This window comes from Corythoichthys intestinalis, chromosome 12 (assembly GCF_030265065.1).
Source record: "Corythoichthys intestinalis isolate RoL2023-P3 chromosome 12, ASM3026506v1, whole genome shotgun sequence".
In the NCBI taxonomy this organism is placed as follows: domain Eukaryota; kingdom Metazoa; phylum Chordata; class Actinopteri; order Syngnathiformes; family Syngnathidae; genus Corythoichthys; species Corythoichthys intestinalis.
Window position 1 is genome coordinate 50,872,004 of NC_080406.1, and position 21,458 is coordinate 50,893,461.

The following is a 21,458-nucleotide window of genomic DNA, read 5'->3' on the forward strand; positions in this document are numbered from 1 at the left end:
CCAGCTTCTGTCATAAAATCAGTAACGTCTGGCCCGCACACAGACTTAATAAATTGGTCAGAAGTACTTCTACCAGTATATGAAGTAGCCTGCACACTAAATGCTGCTCTTCTTTTACCCACTAAAAGGCATCAGCACTCTAAGCAACATTAACCTGTGTGACCCTTGACTTCCAATTTTCTAAAATGGCGACAATTTATTAAAAAAATAAAAAAAAGTTGACCACGACGGCCGACGCTTCAAGGATAGGTGAAAATTGGACTATTTCTTCACTAAAATACGCAACAACTGTGTCTACCTCATTTGCAATGACAGTCACTGTTGAGTTCAATGTGAGGTGATATTACCAAACAAGACACGCCTACATGTTGACAACTTGAAGCTAGTTTAAATTCGCAGCAGCAGTATTTCGCGTGAGCCCGAGAGTCCAAAGAGAACACCACAAAGGCTAGTTGCAAGATTGTTGAAATTATTACCGTAATTTTCGGACTATAAGGCGCACCTGACTATAAGCCGCCACCTACCAAATTTGACACGTAAACGACATTTCTTCATGGATATGCCGCACTGGACTATAAGCCGCAGCTATCCTGACTGTGTTATGGGATATTTACACCAAAAGATATGAACCAGTAACACTTTGACAGTGGCATCATGAGACCAAATGAACCACCATGTAGCTTTGAACCAATTGGCTATAAACCTTTATTGCTTCAAGAAGCTTCATTTGGCCATCACTGCTCCCCTGGGGGAAGACGGTCAACCTCTGCTGCCACCGGCTGTCAAGACTGTTGTCGGCCAACGTGCCTCCTAGCGTGCATTGCAGCGCTACAGATGTAAATTATAATCAAAATTCATGTTCTGTCCTAATTATTTCTTCAGTTCCTGTTCCAGTGGTTTCCTTAATTGCTAGTTCTGGAATTTGGTAACAATTTATTTGACAGTGGCACCATAAGACTGTCATAAGACAATTATGACATGACACTATCATGAGCATAATAATTGCTTGTAACAGATGCCATTTAGTGTCATCTGTCATAAGCATTCAAGAATGCCCATGATAGTGTCATGTCATAATATGACGGTCTTATGACACTCTTATGACGCTATTGTCGAATAAATCTTTACCTGTTAACCCAAATAAATCAACAAATAAGCCGCACTGGACTATATACTGCAGGATTTAAAATGAGGGAAAAAAGTAGCGGCGTATAGTCCGAAAATTACGGTAATCAAAAAATAATAAAGTGAGCGTGACACACAGAATGGCTTGCTAAAATTTGCTTAAATATATTGTTCTATGTAAAGGACGTCAGCCAAGGTCGGCCCCTTCACATTTTTACCACACCAAATCTGGCCCCCTTTGCACAACGTTTGGACACCCCTGCTGTAAAAGGAAAACAATAAACCTATTTGTCAAAAATTGCATTGACATTTGGCATAAGACGTATCAACACGTTAAGGATGTTCCTCAAATCTCTCGGTATAGTCCTCTGTGGGGTAATTCAAACTTTGTACCTGGAAGGGATGATGGGGGTTTCAAAATATGGGCAGAGAAGGGAGTTGGAAAAGTTTCTGACCTATATTTGAACAATACTTTACTTACATTTGAAGAGCTTTCCGACAGATTTCATATCCCTAATATTTTTTTTAAAAAAATATTTGCAGGTAAAACATTTTATTATTTTAAAATACAAACAGGTTGAATCAGAACCACCACCGTCTTATCTTAGAAAATCTGACACTCTCACGCTATGAGAAGGGCTTACTCTCTTCATACTATTCGGTTTTGGTAAAGAGTGATGATGAAAATGCAACTGATAGATTGGAAGCATGGAATTCTGAACTTGGTGAGGCAACAACAGAGGAAGAATGGAACAGGGCATGTTTAAACGCCCAAAAGCAAAATATTAACACAAGAATGAGGTTATTGCAATACAAATGGTTGATGAGAGTATACATCACACCTGTAAAGTTGAACAGCTGGTCTCCCGACATTCCAGACACCTGTATTAAACGTATAGAAGGAAGAGGAACTCTTTTTCATTGTGTTTGGAACTGCCCTAAATTGCAGGGGTATTGGACAGAAGTGGGGCGTATTATGTCATATATTGTTGGGACTGATGTACCGTATAATGCAAAACTGTTTATACTGGGCATTTACCCAAGAGACTGTGATCTGCAAAAAAAAAAAAAAAAAAGCAGACTTTGATTTTGGACTGCTACAGGCTAGGAGGCTCATTGTGTTATTCTGGAAGAAAATGGACACACCTCCAATAAATCACTGGATTAAGGAAATGACACACTCTGTTATGCTGGAAAAACTAATTTATGTAGTGAGAGGGAAGGCAGAGGATTTTGAGCAAATATGAAAACCTTTATTGGACTTTATTGACAAATGGGGTGTACAACCACCTATGGCAGACCCGGGCATTTTACGGCCCGCGGGCCAAATACGGCCCGCGGACCCACTCTGACTGGCCCGCGAAAGGTTGCTTGGACTTAAGAAAATAAAACCTACTTTCAAAATTGTGCGTAATGCGTGGACTAAAACAGCCGGGCTTTTACTTTGAAACCTGTTTACGGCATGCGTACGTCATTTACGTCCAGGTACTGAAACAAGTCTGAGTGCATGTGACTAGCAGCAACTCAATGGTAACCCTAAAATGTCTGCATACGCCAAAAAAAGAAACGTGGACGCTAAAGTTCGTGGTTTTAAAAAAAATATGGACAACTAAATATTTATTTACAGACGTCGGTGGTAAACCCGTGTGTTTACTTTGTGGTGAGCAGGTCGCCGTGTTTAAGGAATACAACGTGAGTAGGCATTACGAGACGAAGCATGCAGAAAAATACGGACATCTGACTGAGGCTGGAAGAGCGCGGTTATCTGAAGATTTGCTAGCGAAGCTAGAAAAACAACAAGGCTATTTTACCAAGCTATATGCAGCCCGGGATGCAGCAACCAAGACCAGCTTTGTGATATCTCATAAAATCGCTAAAAACTGTAAGCCGTTTTCGGAGGGAGAGTTTGTGAAAGAGTGCTTGGTGGACTCTGCAGCACTAATATATCCGGAGAAAAAAGAAGCATTTGAGAAAGTCCCGCTGTCCAGGCGAACGGTGACCAGAAGGGTGGAGGACATCGCGGAGAATCTCCGACTTCAGCTAAAAAGTGGAGTAGCAAGTTTTGACTTTTTCTCCTAGGCTTTGGACGAGAGCTGTGACGTCCGCGACACGGCGCGGTTACTCGTGTTTCTCCGAGGAATAACACAGGATTTCACGATTACGGAGGAGCTGGCAGCAGTGAGATCAATGAAAGGAACAACCACGGGGAGTGATTTGTTCAAGGTAAACGCATGCATGGACAAGCTTGAACTGAAATGGGACAAACTGGTAGGAGTCACTACTGATGGTTGTCCCAATCTGACCGGGAAATAGTAGGACTTTTGAAACGGATGCAAGATAAAGTGACTGAACTTGACGCTGAGCATAAATTGGTGTTTATTTGGTGTTTTTCTACCTACACATGTGAGCAAACATTCTCAGTAATGAAGTTTACCAAATCCAGGTACAGGTCCTCTCTGACTGAAGACCATCTGTCAGATGTGCTTCACATCTCCACCTCAAACATTCAACCTGACCTTGATGCTCTTGTTAAAGCTCAACAGAGGCTAGATTTCTCTCGCTGAAGAAAAAAAAATACTGAAACATGTTTGTTCTGCACTGTTTGGCAGTTTGATAAAAATGTTGAGTTATGTTACATTATTGTGGTATCCTTATAGAAAGTTAAAAATAAAGCATTGTGGTAATGTGACTGAAAAGCAGTCAAAAATGTAGCAAACTTACCTCTGTTTTCACTGAATAAATTCAGGTTTTTTGTAAAACAACCTCACTCTCTCATTATCTAACAATAACACATACTCTTACCAGCTTCTGTAAACAATACAATTTACTTATTTCAATGTTGAAATAAAATTAATAACGAGTAGATTTCAAATTTTGGTCCGGCCCTCCACAATATTTTCTGCTTCTCATTTGGCCCCTGGGGAAAAATAATTGCCCACCCCTGGTTTAAGATGTACTGTAATTATTTTCTGTATAAAAATTAATTTGATGTTCAAAAAGTCTTTTTTCAAACTTGAGTCTTGAAAAAGAGGGGGCCGTCTTATAATCAGGGCCGTCTTATATTCGGGCCAATACGGTAAGTACGCCTGCACTTCGTTGTTGAAGTTAGTGCGGCGGCGCTCCGAAAATAGAGCAAGGCCGCACCCCGGCGCAAATTCATTCAAACTTGGTCTTCTGTCCAAGACGGCCGTCCACCACTCACTTTTGCGGAAAAGTCCGATCCAAACTACTGTAATGCCCCGGATATAGGGAAGAAGGCGAGGAGTCTATTGGCTTAACCACTTTGTTGTGGTAACAATAATAAAGAAAAACAAAATAACAGCAGGCTGCCGCGACATGCAGCCGCTATGTCTCGCCATCTCGCGCATTCTTACTACTTGCTTCCCCCTGCGTCACAGCTCCCCAGTCCGATCGTCTCTTAAGTGGGCCGTGCGTCGTTACGGACATTACAATACACAATGAATAGGTTGCCGCTGAACCCTTCACACTCGACTGCCGCTAGTTTGAAATGGCCTTAAAAATTTTTTTTAAAACAAAAGCCATTTGCAAGGCGTGGCGGCTTTTATTTTGGTGTGGGGGTGCGCCACAATCTCATGTGTAGGGGAAACCCTGATATATATTAATGGCCGTAAACACTCAGGTGACTTGAAGTTCCGCTCTGAGACCCCCAATTTAGCCAACTTTCAAAATTGTCCTATATGCATGTGTGATAAATCATTGGAAAGCTTAAAATCTCAATTTTCTAGGGGAAACATTTTTTGAACAGAAGGGCATTTAAAAAAAGACAAAAACAGCAAAACCCTAACTATAGGTGAGAGCATGAGAGCACAATTATAGATGCCATGATTTTAACGAGATATCGCATACTTACCTTGTTTTGATTCATATATTTACCCTTTTAAATGTTTTTTTTCCCCAAATTTTTCTTTGTTTGGATTGATTATCATCTAAAATATCAGGGGAAACGCAACAGTAACAAAAAAACAAACAAAAAAATACAATTAAGCGATAGTTATGAGGTAGAAATCTTATTTATAGACCCTATTTTTTTCCTTGTGACGTAATTTGTTTAGAAGTTCAAAATATGCGATTGAAAAATTTTTTAAAGTTTTTTTTTAAACTAAATATTAGACATCAATTAACGATTCTAAGCTAAAAATGACATTTTGAATAGTAAATTCTTTTTATGGCTAGGGTGAATCAAAAACGGCTGCACGACTTCTGTAAACTGGGGTCTCCAGGGTAAAACGGAAAAATTAAAAAAAGTTTGGGGGCTTAATGTGCCATGAAACTGACATGGCAGCATATAGACCCTACCCACGTGACGTCACAACTCCGCTCTCCTGAATGGTATCGCCCAACTGTCCGTCAAAACATAGTGTTAACCTGTTACGGCTACGTACATTCCTCCTATTTACGGCGTGTTTTTCTGCTCCTTAACATTAATAATCAAAATGGTGAAGGCGTGTGTGGCTGTTGGTTGCACTAACAGAGAAGATGGAAGGAGAGACTTGAAGTTTTACCGTATTCCGAGGGATCCAAAGAGGAGAGCGAAATGGACGGCTGCAATTCGACGTGAAAACTGGGCACCAAAAAATCACCACAGACTATGTAGTAGTCATTTTATATCCGGTAAGATGCATTTAAGATATACTTAGAGGGTTTTGGGCTGACAAATAACCACAATTAAGATCATTGCTAGGCTAATCGCCGACAACATACACGTATGTATGTAGTGAGAGTGCTATCGCTAAACCATATAAACATTAAAAGCCTTAACTCCATTGACAAACGACATGAAATACATTAGACTTGACAGTGGATGTTAGCAATAACAAAAGATTTTGAATTGAAAATTTCGTAACTCACCTTTCCAAGCACAAGATAGATTCCTGCCGAATTTTCGTGGACGAGGACCTGTTTCACCCAACCAGCAACGAAGTATTTATAAGCCTCCAAGCTCTTGAAGTTTTTCAAATTTTCGTGAGAATAGGCTGATTTTGTGTGGACAAGATAATTGTAAATATCAGCGTAGCAGATGTCAGGCAGACAGGGCGAAGACAGTGGGTCGAAAAACATCGATTTGGGCATCAAATATGGATCTGGCGACTGTATAGAACGAAGCTTTTCCACATAACGCCTTTTATGCAACACATCCAGTGAGTTTACGGCATCAGAAAGCACCGGGTCTTCCATGAAATGCATTTTAAATTCCTCGATCAATTGAAACCAATGCTAATACAGAGACAAAATGACGGACAAGTGGGCGGAACCATACAGCGAGCACGTGGTTTTGTGACGTCGGTGGGTAGGGTCTATAGACATATTGTTCTATCAAACACAACAGTTCTTTTGGCTTAAAATACAGCAGTTTTATTTTAAAGCGGGGTGCAAGAGCAGAAACTGCTTTTTCAGCCTTGTGTTTTCTGCCATATATAATTTTATCGCCGACACTGCATTTCGGGGTCATCAACATGTTTTGCTCCCCCCTCCCACAAAAGTCAAACTCCTATGGATATATAGGCATCGATTTGTATTGTTTTTTTGGCTAATTAATCACATCAATTGCGGACTGATTGCTGCTTGTAGGTACAGAGTTAGCCACTGTTTTACAGTTGTCCCGACTGATGAAACGTTTAGGGAGTGAGCCGGGCAGTTGTAGTTCACTTTTTAATTTCATAATATTTAACTAATTGACTGCCATTGACAATGATAAGACGTTTTTCATATAAACTGGGAGGACTGGCTGTGAATGGTCATTTTTTTAGTGTTATTGACAGTACTAGACATCCAATCCATTTTGATTGGAAGAGGCCGGCAGCGAAAGATCGCTGCTAACCTCTCCCAGTCAAAATGGATTGGACATCTAGCTCCGTGAATATCAGTCAATGAGTTAAACGAATGTAGCATTAACTTAATCGAGTTCTCATTACTTCCTTCTCATGAATAATTGAGAAACACGCAAAACAAGTATACACAAACCTTTTATTTGGTTAAATAAAAACAATCTAATCGTAAGAACAAAAGATGCGAAATGGAAAAAGCTGCGGAGCGGAAACAACCAATTCGAATTTCTATCAATACAGACCAAATATTTAAAACAATTTCAAGAATCAACTGCTTTCAACCATTTAGGACATCGATAGGGATAAGGAACAGGAGGATTTTTTAGGGGAATACGTACAGACTCTAAATGTCCTTTCCTGGATTTCACCTACTTAAATGCTCCGCCTCACCGAAAACAGGACAGCAAAAACAAAAAAGCAGGGGAACAAGGGCGTGCTCACAAGACGTAGTCCAGCTCGTAGCGGACATACATGTTCTTGTCGTCATTGTAAACTTGTGGGTAGTGGGCGATGAGGGCATCCTGGGAACCGATGTATATGGAATTGTATATCTTCCAGTAGACGTCACGCACCTTCCGTGCCGGGTGGAACAGACCCTGCAATCAAGACAGGTGAGAAGGCTTAATTTTTCTTGACTCGGATGCGGCTATTTCTTGAGAAACAAATTAAGTCTAGAACATATCTCGTATAATGATGATGACATAAATGCGTCGACGATCACAACATCCCGTCGACTTAATGAGGAGTTAAAAAATATATGCGTGGAAAGTATGCAAGTGGGGAAAGCAACACAAAGCCAAAAAAAGCGCACCAGAGTGGCCAAAACATTGACGAAACAAAGGAGGGTACACTGTTGTGTCCTGTCTCTTTAATGCCAAGCTTGGCTGCACTTTGGCCAAGAATGAACACCTAAAGTGCCGTCACCCAGTTGTAATTTCGCAAGACAACAGGAGACAACAAGCTGGCAGACCGTAAGTCAATCTAACTAACTAACGACACGTTTTATTGAAGTTGCTAAGCCTGTCACGATATGCAATGAGTCCATTTATCGTACGGTAAATAAAAATGAGGGTGGTAATTTTCACGGCTGTTTTATCGCCGCGTGCGTGCATGCATACATTTGTGCGTGCATGTTGATGGCATATGAGACTCCAGTTCCTTTCACAGATGTTTATCGGTCATCAACACGCCGTAAAATTAAAGTTCAGACATACAAAATAAGGAGACATCTATATTAAACACTGTAAATGTTAGCATTGCTACATTGAGGCTAATGCGGGAAAAAAAAAACAACAACCTACTTTAGCCTGTTATATAACATTGGCAGTCTTCTCCAAAAAACGCAAACTTGCGCTAAAAAGGTGACACTTCAAACATGGAAAATCGCTCGTTAACAGCATTTACAGATGAAAAAATATCTATTAATGACACCACATGCAATGACGAAAAGTGCTTTTTTTGCGGAGTGTAAAGCTTCAATTAGCGGTTTAGCGAACGAACTTCCAGTGAACATTTCAAAATAAAGGCACGTCGTTTGTAATATAAATAACGATTTCTGGAGTTAATCCCACATACTTCAGAATTCAGATTCTACACTAAGAATACCTTTAAAATGACACCCTTTATGAAAAATCTGATTGGCAATGAATAATTATCATACTACTATTATATATAGTAGTATACAATAATATTAATGCTAGATTTTTTTTTTAAAGAATTGTTTTGAATCATGTTGGAAAGAACGTTCTGAATCTGTTTACATTCCTTTCTTTTGCACTAGTTAATGATATCAGCATTTGACCCCAATGTTTATTTATTACTGTTATTTACGTTTTTATTTGTAGTTTAATAAAGAATTCAAGTGTTCCAAACAGGGGTCGCGTTAACCGAATATTTTCCGTCGTTGACCGGTTTTTTAAAACGGCAACGGAAAAAACTGAAGTCCATCCGTCATTTTGACAGGTTGCAATTCACACCCACAGGGTGGCAAGTGAGCATATTAATTAGCTATTGTCTCTCTTGATGCATGACGTCGTTGGCCTTACTCGGAAAAATGTTAAGGCAACTGAGTGTTTGCCTTGCACGGCCAGACTGCTCTCCCTGTATTTTTCAAACACTGAGAGAAATGTCTGGGACACAGCCTCTCGAGAAGGTACAAAATCAATCGACAAATCAGATTTGTTTATTTGCGTGACATGTTCTTCACGAGCAACGTCACTCTTGCGCGCCGAAAGTCGTCTCTAGAACAACACGGATGGCGAACGGGAGGGCCGAGAATATGTTCCAATCCGCGGTAAATTCAGTTTTAAATAAGCTAAAACACAACGAGTCATTGACAAGTCTGTCTCTCGCTAGCCATGTTGAATAAACTCCGTTCTCCTCGTATGTTTACTTCCGCGCGCAAGTCCCTCGTCCTGCCCTTGTCGCTTTGCTAGCGGCACGTCTGCCCGTCGCTGATTGGTGAACTCCGCTGTCTGTTTGCCTCTTGTTAAGTGTAGAAAAGGCTACAAAGTTATGTGATTGTTTGCTTAAGATGTTCACAGTTGCTCGTTCAATGCCTTCAGCATCATTTGATTCCCACATTTGGCTGACGTAAATAGGTGAAAAATTGGATTGCGCATGCACCGTACCAGAATGCGGATGTCAATAGTAAGAAACTCACGGGTGGATGCACGACATGAGCGTGCGTCTAATTGTGTGTTTGTTCATTGCTGTGCGTAAATGCAAAGTGAGTATCACAAGCAGCATTCATATTTACGTAGACAATTTGTTATGATTACCTTTTGCTGTTGTTATGATAGTTCGTCCGATTGTTTTGCGTGGTAGTCCGTTAGCGTGTTGCTATGCTGCGATTCTAAAATAGCAACAAGTTGCGGCATAGTGCACCGGAAGTAGAGTGAATCCGCCTTCACAATAAGTGCCCGAAACCGGAAGTGCTTAGCTGGAGTGTAGAAAATAGTTCAAGCTTAACTTCGAATATTCCATCTACATGTTTAAATGTAATTAAGTTGAATTTAAGCAATGTATATTTATTTATTGTTTCTTTCCATGTCTTTTGTACGGATAAACCACACACACAGATACACACATATATACCCACAAACACCTACTCAAGAATATAACCATTTCCACATCTACATGGACAGTTGGGATGAATGGACTGTATAAAGTTGATTTAAGAGGATTTGCATTAAAGAAAAAGGAGAAATCCGGCCACCTGTCCAAGTGCCGTGATTGGCTCTACTTTGAGTGGGCCTTAAGTGGTGTTTGGCCAACACACTGACTTAAAAATGAATGAAAACTAAATACTATAGAATATGTCATTATTATCATTTTAAAAACGTAAGTGACTGGTAAAAATAGATTATGACCGGATTTTTATGACACTGTCAGTCAAAATGACAGACAACGAAAAAGTCTAGCGCAACCTCTGGTTCCAAAATATTTTTGTGAAATAGTAAGCATCAACAAAACTTTTACTGGTAAATAAAATTTAAAAAAAGAAAGAAAAAAAAAATTTGTCGACGAATCGTAAAAATAGTCGTTTGGGATAGCCCTAAAGCATTTTACCTGTAAGCAGTACTGCAGCATGCGGCAGGGCCCGATGGCGACCCTCAGGCCCTCTAGCGCGCCCATGACTGCCTGGATGACGTGAGGCGACGTCTCGAACACGTTGGGCCACACATAGTTGAGCAAGTGGTTGAGGGAATCCTCGCAGCCAAAACCATAAACGCCCAAGGACATGTGCTGGACAACGGCGCTGGCGGTTTGTCTGTGGACTAGATCTCTGTCGAAATACAGGTAAAAGACCAATTACTTCAGTAATATGATTCAAAAACACAAGAGTCAAACAATTAACTTTTATAGAGCACTTAATTAACTCATTGACAGCCACTGACAGCGCAAGACAAATAATTGCTGCTAGCCCTCACATCAAAATGGATTGGCCGTCTAGCGCCATCAATAAATAATTGCATTTATCTTAAGTGATGATTGCTTTCTTTTTGGTCCCTGAATTGTGGGCCATCATCTCCTATTCATTAAAAGAAAAAATAATCCAGTAAAAAAAGAAATTCAACTAATTTCTTCTTCACTCACCGGTCCATAAGCGCATCCTCCAGAAGTGGGGTGACGGCGTAGATATAGTCCTTGCCCATCTCGCCGATGTACTCGAACAGGAAGGACAACGACTTGAGCACGCCATTCTGTACGTTGAGCTCGGGCACTCTGTACTCGTTCATGAGCGCGGGCAGGACGGTAAAAGGCGAACACGTCTCGGCCACGATGGCGATGGCCACCGTAGTGCACACGCGGTTCTGACGCTCCTGCACTTTCAAGTTGTTGAGCAAAGTGGCCAAGACGTCATGTGGGCTGAGAAAAAGGAACAATGATCATACAGTATGTAAACATGTAATATATGGATGCTCAAAACGTTCCATGGTATTAACTGACCTTTTAAACAAAGAATATTTACAACTGCATCCCCAGCTAATCAATGGTAAAAATTTATAATGTGGCATGTGTAGAACAAAAGTTTTAAAAGCTCTTTGGAATACAACAAAATCAGGCAACGGTCTAAATCAGCTGTTGGCTTGCAATTTGGATGGCGCTGCAAATGTATGGCAGTGGACTGAACTGGTGTCCACATACTTTTGTGAACAATAATGGACATGAAGGCTGCGACCAGAAAGAATCAGAATGATAACAGCACTGCTGAACATCAAAATGAAGCTGACAATGGTCAAAACAATGGCAATGAGACACTTTTCATCTGTGCGATTTTGACAGATCAGCTCACATTTGATGGTGATTTTATGCAGAAATGTGAGTAATTCCAAAAGGTTCAGATACTTTTCAATACCACTGTAGATTTTATCTGCTCTGTGCAACCTCTAAATTTGTTGTCAAAACCTCTGCTCCAGATTTGTGGGCATAAAAAGAGCAAACATTGTAACATTCGAAGACACTCACCCAATGGCCTTGGCAATGTAGCCAAATGTGTTGACAGTGGCTCTGCGGATGGCCTTTTTGTGAGCCTTGAGAAGCTCCAGCAACTCAAAACAAATCCTCATCCACTCTCTGGCTGACACATACTCAGCTCCCCTGGAAAGCAATGACCAAATTCACACATGATGAGGTATGCTACCATTCAGTGGGTTGGAAATAATGTGCTTTTGTGATTACAGAATGTTTACCTGTCCGCTATCCTGCCTACGAGATCAATGCAATTCTCTTGCACTTTTTCATGCCTGTTCTTCAAGATTGGAGTCAAACGAGGGAGAAGGTCTTTAATGGGGGGAGTCATCTTGTGCATACCTGCAAAATTGCAAACAGTTGTTGCACATGGATTCCACAAATGAGGGGAAGAGGAGCAGCATAGTCATGTTGTTTTAATAATAAGAGTGGCAGTGGCTAACATACCAATAACATTTACAATGGCCTTCAGTGCACCCAGGATGCTGCCTAGAACTTCAGGGTATTCTTCTCCTAGGTATTCGTACAGCACTACACCCAAGTGGCCCATTAGCTTCTCCTGCAGATGCAGACACGTGAAGAGTACAATTAATTTTAGGGACATTCGCACAATACTGTATCTCTCAGGCTTTTGAACGCACCTCCTGGCAAGTCTTCATGACCACGGCAGTACGCGAGATGAGGTCGGCTGCCTGCTGACGCACTTTGGCCGACTTGTTGTTGAGACGCCACAGCACAGTACCGCAAATCTGCGGTAAGTAGGGCTTGACGCGCTTGCCGAGGGCATTCACAACCGTGCCGAAGCCGTTCAGCATTACGGAATCCTGGCGAGAAAAGTGGATCCCGTGAGTAACTTTGCACGTACGTGACAAATGATGCCGCGCTCACCTCTGTGGTCTGCTCCTGGAAGGCATACAGGATGCCGTCGATCAGCTGCTCTTCCAGCTTGTGGTCGATGTCGGCGGCGCCCAGGTTGCCCATAATCTTTTCAATGGTCTCCATAACCATTTTGCGGTATTGCTCCGCTTCGTCTTTCAGGTCGTCCACAATACGAGAAATGATCTCTGCAGCTCCCACCTTGTTGGCCAACTCCACTGTGGTGTCCACTAACTAAAAAAAAAAATGACAGCTTTAGAATTAGACCACTAATTGTTAGTAGGTACAGTACGTTGGGGGGTTACAATGAATTGAAAAGGTGTTATATCGCGTTACTTTGCAGCCCAAAAGCTTATCGATATTCTCCCACCAAGAATTGAGAATTGTTTTAAAAAGGTGTCACTATCTAAAAATAAAAACGAACCAACAGGTTGCTATGAAAATCTTCCATTAGGATAGTATCTACGTTAGGCTCAGAGGCTGCTATTGACCACGCTAGACCACGCTAAACATCCAATTAATTTAGACTGGAATGGCATTGAAACCACAGCATTCAGTGTCGGTCTTTAGTGGGCATTTACACGTCACTTCTTCATTTTAGGGCATTTACAGGTAACTTCTTGTTGATTTTGAGTCAATTCCTTTCAAAGTAACCAAAATTCAACAGAAGCTAACCCATAAATAATGAAAAGGAACCGAAAATCAACAGAAAATGACGTGAAATGCCCCAAAAAATGAACTCGTTGACCAGCATTGGCCAGGAATTATTTAATTATCCACTACAAGACAAACAGATCCTTTAACACACGCGTCGACTTACGAATATGACGCAAACCAAGTGGAAACCTGAACTTGGTGCAAACTAGACATGTGCCAGTTACCAGTTTCAAGGTATACTGTGGTGTAAAACATGTTTGCGGAAGGTGGCTTCCGAGGAGGCAATACATTGCCCCAATATGAATTTGCATTTATACAAAATTAAAGGTTAGTAAACACTGTAAACACATTAACCTTTCCCACCAGCTATGAGAGTTAACTCCAGCGGTGGTAAAAAGTGTTTTTTTTCTCTCTGGAAACTGTATGTGTTGCGAAAGAGTGTGTGTAATATGTAGACATGATACGAGTCAAACATTTGCTTTTTATGGAAAATAAGTATTTTTGTATTGATAGTAATAATGTTGAGTTTGCGGAAGGTGGCTTCCGAGGAGGCAATACATTGCCCCAATATGAATTTGCATTTATACAAAATTAAAGGTTAGTAAACACTGTAAACACATTAACCTTTCCCACCAGCTATGAGAGTTAACTCCAGCGGTGGTAAAAAGTGTTTTTTTTTCTCTCTGGAAACTGTATGTGTTGCGAAAGAGTGTGTGTAATATGTAGACATGATACGAGTCAAACATTTGCTTTTTATGGAAAATAAGTATTTTTGTATTGATAGTAATAATGTTGAGCTGTGACTGTGGGGTTAGGCTTACTTAAAGAACTGCATTTATTTTAATTTTATTTAGAATATTTCAGTTATTTTTGGTATTTTTTAATTTCAATATTATGCTTATGTTCCAATTTGCTAATGTTTTGAAAAATAAAAATCCTGGTCAATGGGAAAAATTTTAAAAAAGTTTTTTTTTTTAACCCAAATATCTCCAAGTAACACATTTTAGAGCTGTAATTTCAATACCGTGATATTCTGGTTTAAGGTTATCATACTGTCAGAATCTCATCCCGGCACATGCCTAGCGCAAACATTCTTTAGCACTAATTGATGGCTCACGCACTTACCTGTCTGTAATTACGTCGATCCAAAGCCATCCTGTGTTGCCAAAAGTGCTTGAAGAAAGGGGGCAGGATTTCAGTCTTAATGTAGTTGGCCTCCACACCATCAGTGCCGCAGCACTGCTTCACCACCTACAGGATGAGACAGAGGTGCTGGTCAGAAAGGGGAAAAACATGTTCATGTCCCCAACGGGTTGCAGGTTGAGAACAGAGAAGACACGTGTCGGCTCTGCTAGTTCTCATGTTGGGGATTGATGTAGCGAACTACTAGCCCTGATTCAACCACGCACAGGTAGAACAGGCGAGAATGAGTCGCAGCACAGTACTGTAAAATATCCATGTACTCTCCCTGTTTTTACCTTGAGAACAATCTTTTTCATTTCCTCATCTGGGGACTGGAACTCTCGGATGAGGATTAACATCACTTCTCTTGTGTAGTAGTTGGCATACTCGGCGTCCATCAACGGGATCAGGTAGCCAATAGCTTTAAGGAAGGCCGCCAAACCCTTGCATCCGAAAAACAGAAATGTTTATTAGATTAAATCTTTCAGTACTATTGATGAGGATAGTTGTCCAATCATGTTGGCCTTTTCCTCCTTCTGCTGCTGTAGACATCCAATCCATTTGAACTGGGAGGGCAGTGAATAATCATGCATGAATTTACAGCCAGCATTTATAGTTAAAATGGATTGGACGTCTTCACCGTCTAGCTAACGGGTAAAAAAAAATCTAACTAAACATTTAAGGTATTACTCACCTTACCTCTGTGCTGTCTGATACCCTTCCAGAGGGGTTTGAGCACAGAGTCAAAGGATTCGATACCATAAGGTGTAGCAGCTTCAGCCAAAGCTGCAATAGCCAAGGCGCTGATGGTCCTCACCTTCTGCTGTTCATCCACCAAACCTGCACCACCACAACCAAGAATTAGTTAATTGGAAATAGTCTTGTTCGTTCATCATTTAAAAAAGGGGGAAATAAATATTCTATTGTTCATTTCATATATTTAAAACCTGCCACCTTCAAGGCACTCAAAGTGCTTTGGCACGATATACCCTCATTTACAAGCAACGTGGGGCTCAGTACCATGCTCAAGTATTCTTAGATCAAGTCACCAGGGCAGGGAATCTAACCCACAAGCTCTAGGTTCGGGAACGACTACACTACAGTGAGCCACGCCATTCCCTGAAAAAAAGTTTAATAAATATGTTTTCAATTAGAGCTGGGAAAAAATATCTGGAGATATATCACGATCTGTTATGTCACGATCAGAGTATTGATACTTTTTTGAGCATCGATACTTTAGATACTTCTAATGTGCTGCGCCAACGCAGCACCGGCCACAAGCCAACAAACTGGAGATATCACTCTCGATTCTGCTGCTTTTCTTGGATCGTGCGCTCGAGATTGCTTATTAAAGTTAATGATGAGTGACAGCTGTACAGGCTTTAATGTTGCCAGAGAAGCCTGGAAGCGCTATACTTGAAAGATGCCGCATCATTGAGTTTGTTTAAACACTTGCGGTACTGTGAGTGCCAAATCATTGTGTGTGTGTGTGTGTGTGTGTGTGTGTGTGTGTGTGTGAGTCAGTGAGCAGCATGAGTGGATTTGAGTGAACTGACTCAATGAAACATTTCATAAAGCCAAGTATTTTTCTATGTAATTAAAAAAAAAAAAAAAAATTCATTAGGACAGTAACGTGTTTAAAACCTTTTTTTTGGGGGGGGGGGTCTTAAATAGTTTTTGTTCTATTTTGCACAGTAACAGTTGCTGTAACAGTTAATGCACACACAAAAAAAAAAAAAATTTTTTTTTTTAAAAAGATCTACTTTGAAGGGTATTATAATACTAAGGGGCTGTGAGATATCAATAGAACTGTTATGTGGCAAGATAACAAATATTAATAAAGTTAGCAAAAAAATAAATCACATTCGTGAGCAATTATCAAAAATAGATAAAAAAATTATGAACATTTTCCGAAAGTATTCCGGAAACAGCCGAATGGGGCGGAGACGTCACAACAAGGAAACAAAAGGTCGAGGCAGGTGCCATTGCTGTTTATCGACGAGAGAGTTGCGTTCGTGTTTTATCAAAAAAATCGCTAAAATTGTTCAAACCTGGCATGCTATGTGGTGTACAAATAGCCATTTGTCGCAATGTCGTACGCATGAGATCCCGAACGAGATATCAAGAAAGAGGATGATGACTGGCTTTGATGAGACCACCCCAGGCTAACCAAAGGAGTGGAGCAGCCAAGCTCGAAATGGCCAGAGTGAGTACTCTTTTATAATAAAAAAACATATCACGCATTGGATATAGGACTGAACACATGTATAAATTATCGTTCATAAAATATATAGAACAAATCATCTAATCCCATTCATATTTGTGTCTGTTGGCAGAGCGAAAACCTATGATAGCACAATAAATGATAATTATTCAATACATTACTTTATTTTGCGGTCACGGTGTATCAGCTTCACAAAAAGAAATGCAAAACAAACCTTTTGGCATTTCCCATACGATCTGTTGCCGGTGTTTTATCAGTGTGATTGCTCCCCTCAATGATCCTTTCATTAGGCTGCATTGGCTTTCATTTGGGCTCAAATTGATAACCCAAAACACCAAAGAAAGGTTCATAACTCTCCTCGTCACCATTAGAAGAATGTTCGTTACGTCGGATTCGTCGCTGCAACTAGAAACAAAATTGTCCGCCATCATCCAGTACTAAGCACTGAGCCGGTTGTTTCCTTGTTGTGACGTCACACACACAATATTCTAGATTTCCGGGATCTCGGGCATCGGTCGTTTTAGCTTGACAATCGATCCAAATTTCAATCGTTTTCTTTGTGTTGCGATGTGTGTAATTACACAAAGTGGCATGATATGAATCCAAAAGGCATGCGTTTATGGATAAATGATACAATATTAGCATTTCCCCAGGTGTTGTAATACCCTTTAAATGGAGGTACATGAGTCTTTTCTTTTTTTTTTTTTTTTTTTAAATAAATTTTAAAAGGTAACGCAATCAGAGGTGGGTTGTAACGCGTTACGTTTACTCTGTTAGGCCTACTTGAGTAACTTTCTGAGAAAAATGCACTAATAGGAGTAGTTTTACTTGAGTAATATAATTTGGAAGTAATGCTACCCTCACTTGAGTACTATTTTTATCTACTCTACCCACCTCTGAAGGTAATATGTTGCCATAGTTGAAGTATCGCAATAGAGATCGGATACATACAGGTATTGGGATATGGGTCAGATATAGTTTTTTTTTTTTTGCATTTTTTATCTTTAAAAAAAGGAAAAAATCAATGAAATATTTTCCCATTTTTTTAACCTACTGTCTACAAATGACAACGATAAACTATGAGGACTGGGTGTGAATGCTCATCTTTGATCTGGCAGCGATCAGCTTCTTCCCATCAAAATGGATGGGACATCTAGTGCCAATAAAGGGAGCCAATGAGTTAAACGTTCAATTTTTCAAATCCAAATTTAAAACATTTATTGATTTCCCTTATTAAAAATAACAGGTAATATCTTTTGGATTTACTTTTATTGGAAAAAAATGCTAAAAAATGCTAAAAAAAGAAGAAGAAAAAAAAAAGTAAAAATGATATTTAACTTGTTACATTTGATCAATTTAAAAATTCAGATTTTATCCTTTTTAAAATTCCAACTGTGACAGCCCTACAACTTGTATTCGAGTGCCACTGACCGTGCTCAATGATCTCAACTAAGCTGCGAAGGTGAGGCAAGATGGCGCAACCCATGAGGATGGCGATCTGCTGCACGATCTTGATTCCAGTGTGCCGCGCCTGCCACGACTTCTTGCTTTTACACACGGCTTTGAGGAAGGGCAACAGGGAGGGGATGCCGAGTGCGGACGCCACCACAGCGAAGGCCCTGGCTGTGGTGTTTCTCACGTACTCGTCCATGTTGTCGATGTCGGGACGCATAGTAGAGATCATGGTCGCCAAGCCGGCCGCCTGGGAACGCACGGGAGTGCAAGTGAACAGGAAAGGTTTAGGATCTTGAACAACAGACCTTAACGTTACACGATTTCTGCTCAGGTCACCTTTGCCAAGTTAGAGATGATCTCTCTGCCTTCGACTCTGGCGTAATAGTCCTCGTCAATCAGCAGGGGTTCGATAACCACCAGGATCTTGGCACAAAATTGGACAGTTAATAACTTTTGCATAACTATTTCACTGGCGTAAGAGACTTACTAAGACTAGGATGTTACCTTATGTACGTAGGGTCGAACAAGGTCATCCAGTTTGTAGAGAATACGGTCAATAACTTTCACCAGTAAGTGGCGTTCTTGGTCCTCAAGGGTGGGAGACATAAGCAGTGGTAGGATTTGGTTGAACAAGGGTCCTGCTCCGAACTCACGAGCTTTGTCTGTGATCTGACGCAGGGCAGCCTGTGACAGAGGATTAAACGATAGTTTAAATTAGCAAACGACCATTTACTGCTCCCAACAGACCAAGTTGGACCACACAAAAAAAAAAACAATCCCTTGCAATCATTTAATCCTCCATTCACGGGATGATAGGAAGCAAAAGTGGGCCAGATAACGTTTATGCGTCAACTGTTGGTGAAAGTTTAAAATCTATTCATTTGCCGCAAATTGTTTTGTGTTGCCACTGTGCAAGGAACCAACAATGGCAAAACAGAAAATGTTGCCAACAATAAATGTTTTTTTATTTTTAGCAGCAGAGTTAAGGGTCTGAGTCAACGCTATAATATGAACTAAACATGGATTTAATACATCAATGCTCTTCCACAATTGAAGAAGTCTTTACAGCTAACCACTCTTAACGCACACGTTTACAATTCCTTGAGGCAGGGGTCGGCAACCTATGACATGCGTGTCAAAACTGGCACGCGAGGGTTAACCAGTGACATGCGAGCGCATGAAAAAATTTTTAAAAAGCGCCTTTTTACCTGAAATTAAGACATTTTCAGTTGCGCGCCCTGTTACTTAGGAGCTTTACGGGAGCGCCTCTCCAACGCCCTCTCTCTATGGCATTATATGTGAGCAATAATGGATTTTGAGCACACCTTTAGCTCTTCCTCAATTTCTCGACTCCTGCGTTCGTCGGATTTTTTCTCTGCACGCTCAATTCAGCACAGCCTACCAACGTGTCATGAAGCCAACCAATCACAGCTGGCGGAAGTACGCTGTTTTACAAATCTGCACTTTTGGTAATTGCTGTGCCTTCATCTTCGCACTATAGTGTGGAGTGGACCGGCGATTAATGTGGGTCGTTGTCGTCAATTCGTTCGTTTCGTACTTCAGAGATGGCGATGTGTATAAAAACACAGTGACGCATTGGATGGCTTTTTGCTGGAGACTTTAATAACAAAACAAAAACCAGCGGGGGACACACACTTTTCACAGCGCTCGCCGCACAACTCTCTCTCAACACCTTGCTTCGCTGTCTCTCTTTTCCTCGCCCAGACACCCACTTCTTCTTCTACGCCAGTACTTCTCAAATAGTGGGGCGCGCCCCCCCAGGGGGGCGCAGAGCGATGCCAGGGGTGGGCAACATGCTTTTTTTTTTCTTTCTTTTTTTGCCGTACTAGAATAAAGTGTACTTGCGCATCCACTCAGTGGGTGGCAGTGACGCTCTCATTTTCAAAGTGCGCCCAGTATTTTTGAAATAAGCAAGAGCATACAGACGAGAGAGATGAAGAGCTGTGCGCCGTTTTCGAAAGCAGTTTTCCGGCTTGACTCACGCAGCGACCCACTGTCTTCTCCTGTTCTCACGTGTCCGCTGGAGAAGTGCCTTTTTCGGCTTGGGATCGTCACGACGACCGCCCTCACCTACGGTTCTCCCTCGGCCGCCAAGAATGCGCTTTTTTCGAGCCTGTTGCCTTTTGGCTTTGACATTTAATACAGTGGTAGGTGAGGAAAGACCACTGTTTACCGTGTCTAAAAATGATTATAGCAGACAGCCGGAAGCCAAATCAATTAAGACGCCACTTAAAGACATTAGACCCCAATCTCATTGATAAGCCGGTTGGTTGTCTTTCAGCGAAAACGTGCCGAATATTGCCAATAATCGTCCCCCTTTTTCAGTTTTATAAGTAAACCAGTGAGCACTGTTAGCATGCTCAGTGGAAAATAACTCACACCATTGCAAACTGGAGGTGATACTGGGAGCAGCGAGCAGTGAAAATAAAAACTGTCCTTCTGTCCAAAGACCCTTTTTTTTTTCCCCTTCTTCTATTCAGTTTTGTTTTTTCGGTCAAATTTTTTGGCATATTGTCCTCATGAGTTAATGTTTCTAATCAATTTGAATTTGTTATTATTTACTGATTTTATTTTTCAGTATCAAATGTTAAAAATGTACCTTGAGTGTATTTTTAGTTTGGATGTGACTTTTTTTTTTTTTTTTAATTCAGGAAAATTGATGCGCGTTAAGTCTTTTCTGTTACAAACAAAACAATGTTGATAAAGGTATAGTTTATAAGTTATCTCTGTTATTTTCTGTAATAGGAAAAAAAGGACACAATGTGAGGCAGAGGCGTACTTATAATAGTAATATTATAGACAAATGATACTATTTACAGTGGCAGCAGAGTTTGGGGGGGGCGCGAAACATTTACGTCTTCCTTGGGGGGGCGTAACAGAAAATAATTGAGAAGCACTGTTCTACGCTTAATTAGTAAGCCGGTCATATAGTAGGGGACAGCGGCCCCTTGGGGATGCCAGTAACAACTGGTTGGCTGGTTACTTCCGCTAGCTCTGTTTGTGCGTCCCACAACAAGTGTCAAAGGCCACTACGAGACAACTCATGAAAATTCATTGAAAACAGGGCCAGGGATCACATTAGGGTAGGCATCTTTTAT

General features: G+C 40.9%; 1 protein-coding gene across 2 annotated transcripts in view; it reads right to left on the minus strand.

Moving 5' to 3' along the window:
• Nucleotides 1-7,096: 7,096 nt before the first annotated feature.
• sf3b1 (splicing factor 3b, subunit 1) overlaps nt 7,097-21,458 on the minus strand; it is a 53,583-nt gene continuing 39,221 nt past the window's right edge. For both annotated transcript variants that reach the window (XM_057852201.1, XM_057852202.1), the window contains 14 exons: nt 18,844-19,023; nt 18,676-18,762; nt 18,316-18,586; nt 15,355-15,500; nt 14,957-15,103; nt 14,604-14,729; nt 12,834-13,055; nt 12,587-12,769; nt 12,393-12,504; nt 12,167-12,287; nt 11,943-12,074; nt 11,070-11,342; nt 10,542-10,758; nt 7,097-7,567 (listed from right to left, as the gene is read on the minus strand). In XM_057852201.1, coding sequence (XP_057708184.1) covers nt 7,409-7,567; nt 10,542-10,758; nt 11,070-11,342; nt 11,943-12,074; nt 12,167-12,287; nt 12,393-12,504; nt 12,587-12,769; nt 12,834-13,055; nt 14,604-14,729; nt 14,957-15,103; nt 15,355-15,500; nt 18,316-18,586; nt 18,676-18,762; nt 18,844-19,023 — 2,376 coding nt within the window. In that variant the 3' untranslated portion in view covers nt 7,097-7,408. The remainder of the gene's footprint in view (nt 7,568-10,541; nt 10,759-11,069; nt 11,343-11,942; nt 12,075-12,166; nt 12,288-12,392; nt 12,505-12,586; nt 12,770-12,833; nt 13,056-14,603; nt 14,730-14,956; nt 15,104-15,354; nt 15,501-18,315; nt 18,587-18,675; nt 18,763-18,843; nt 19,024-21,458) is intronic.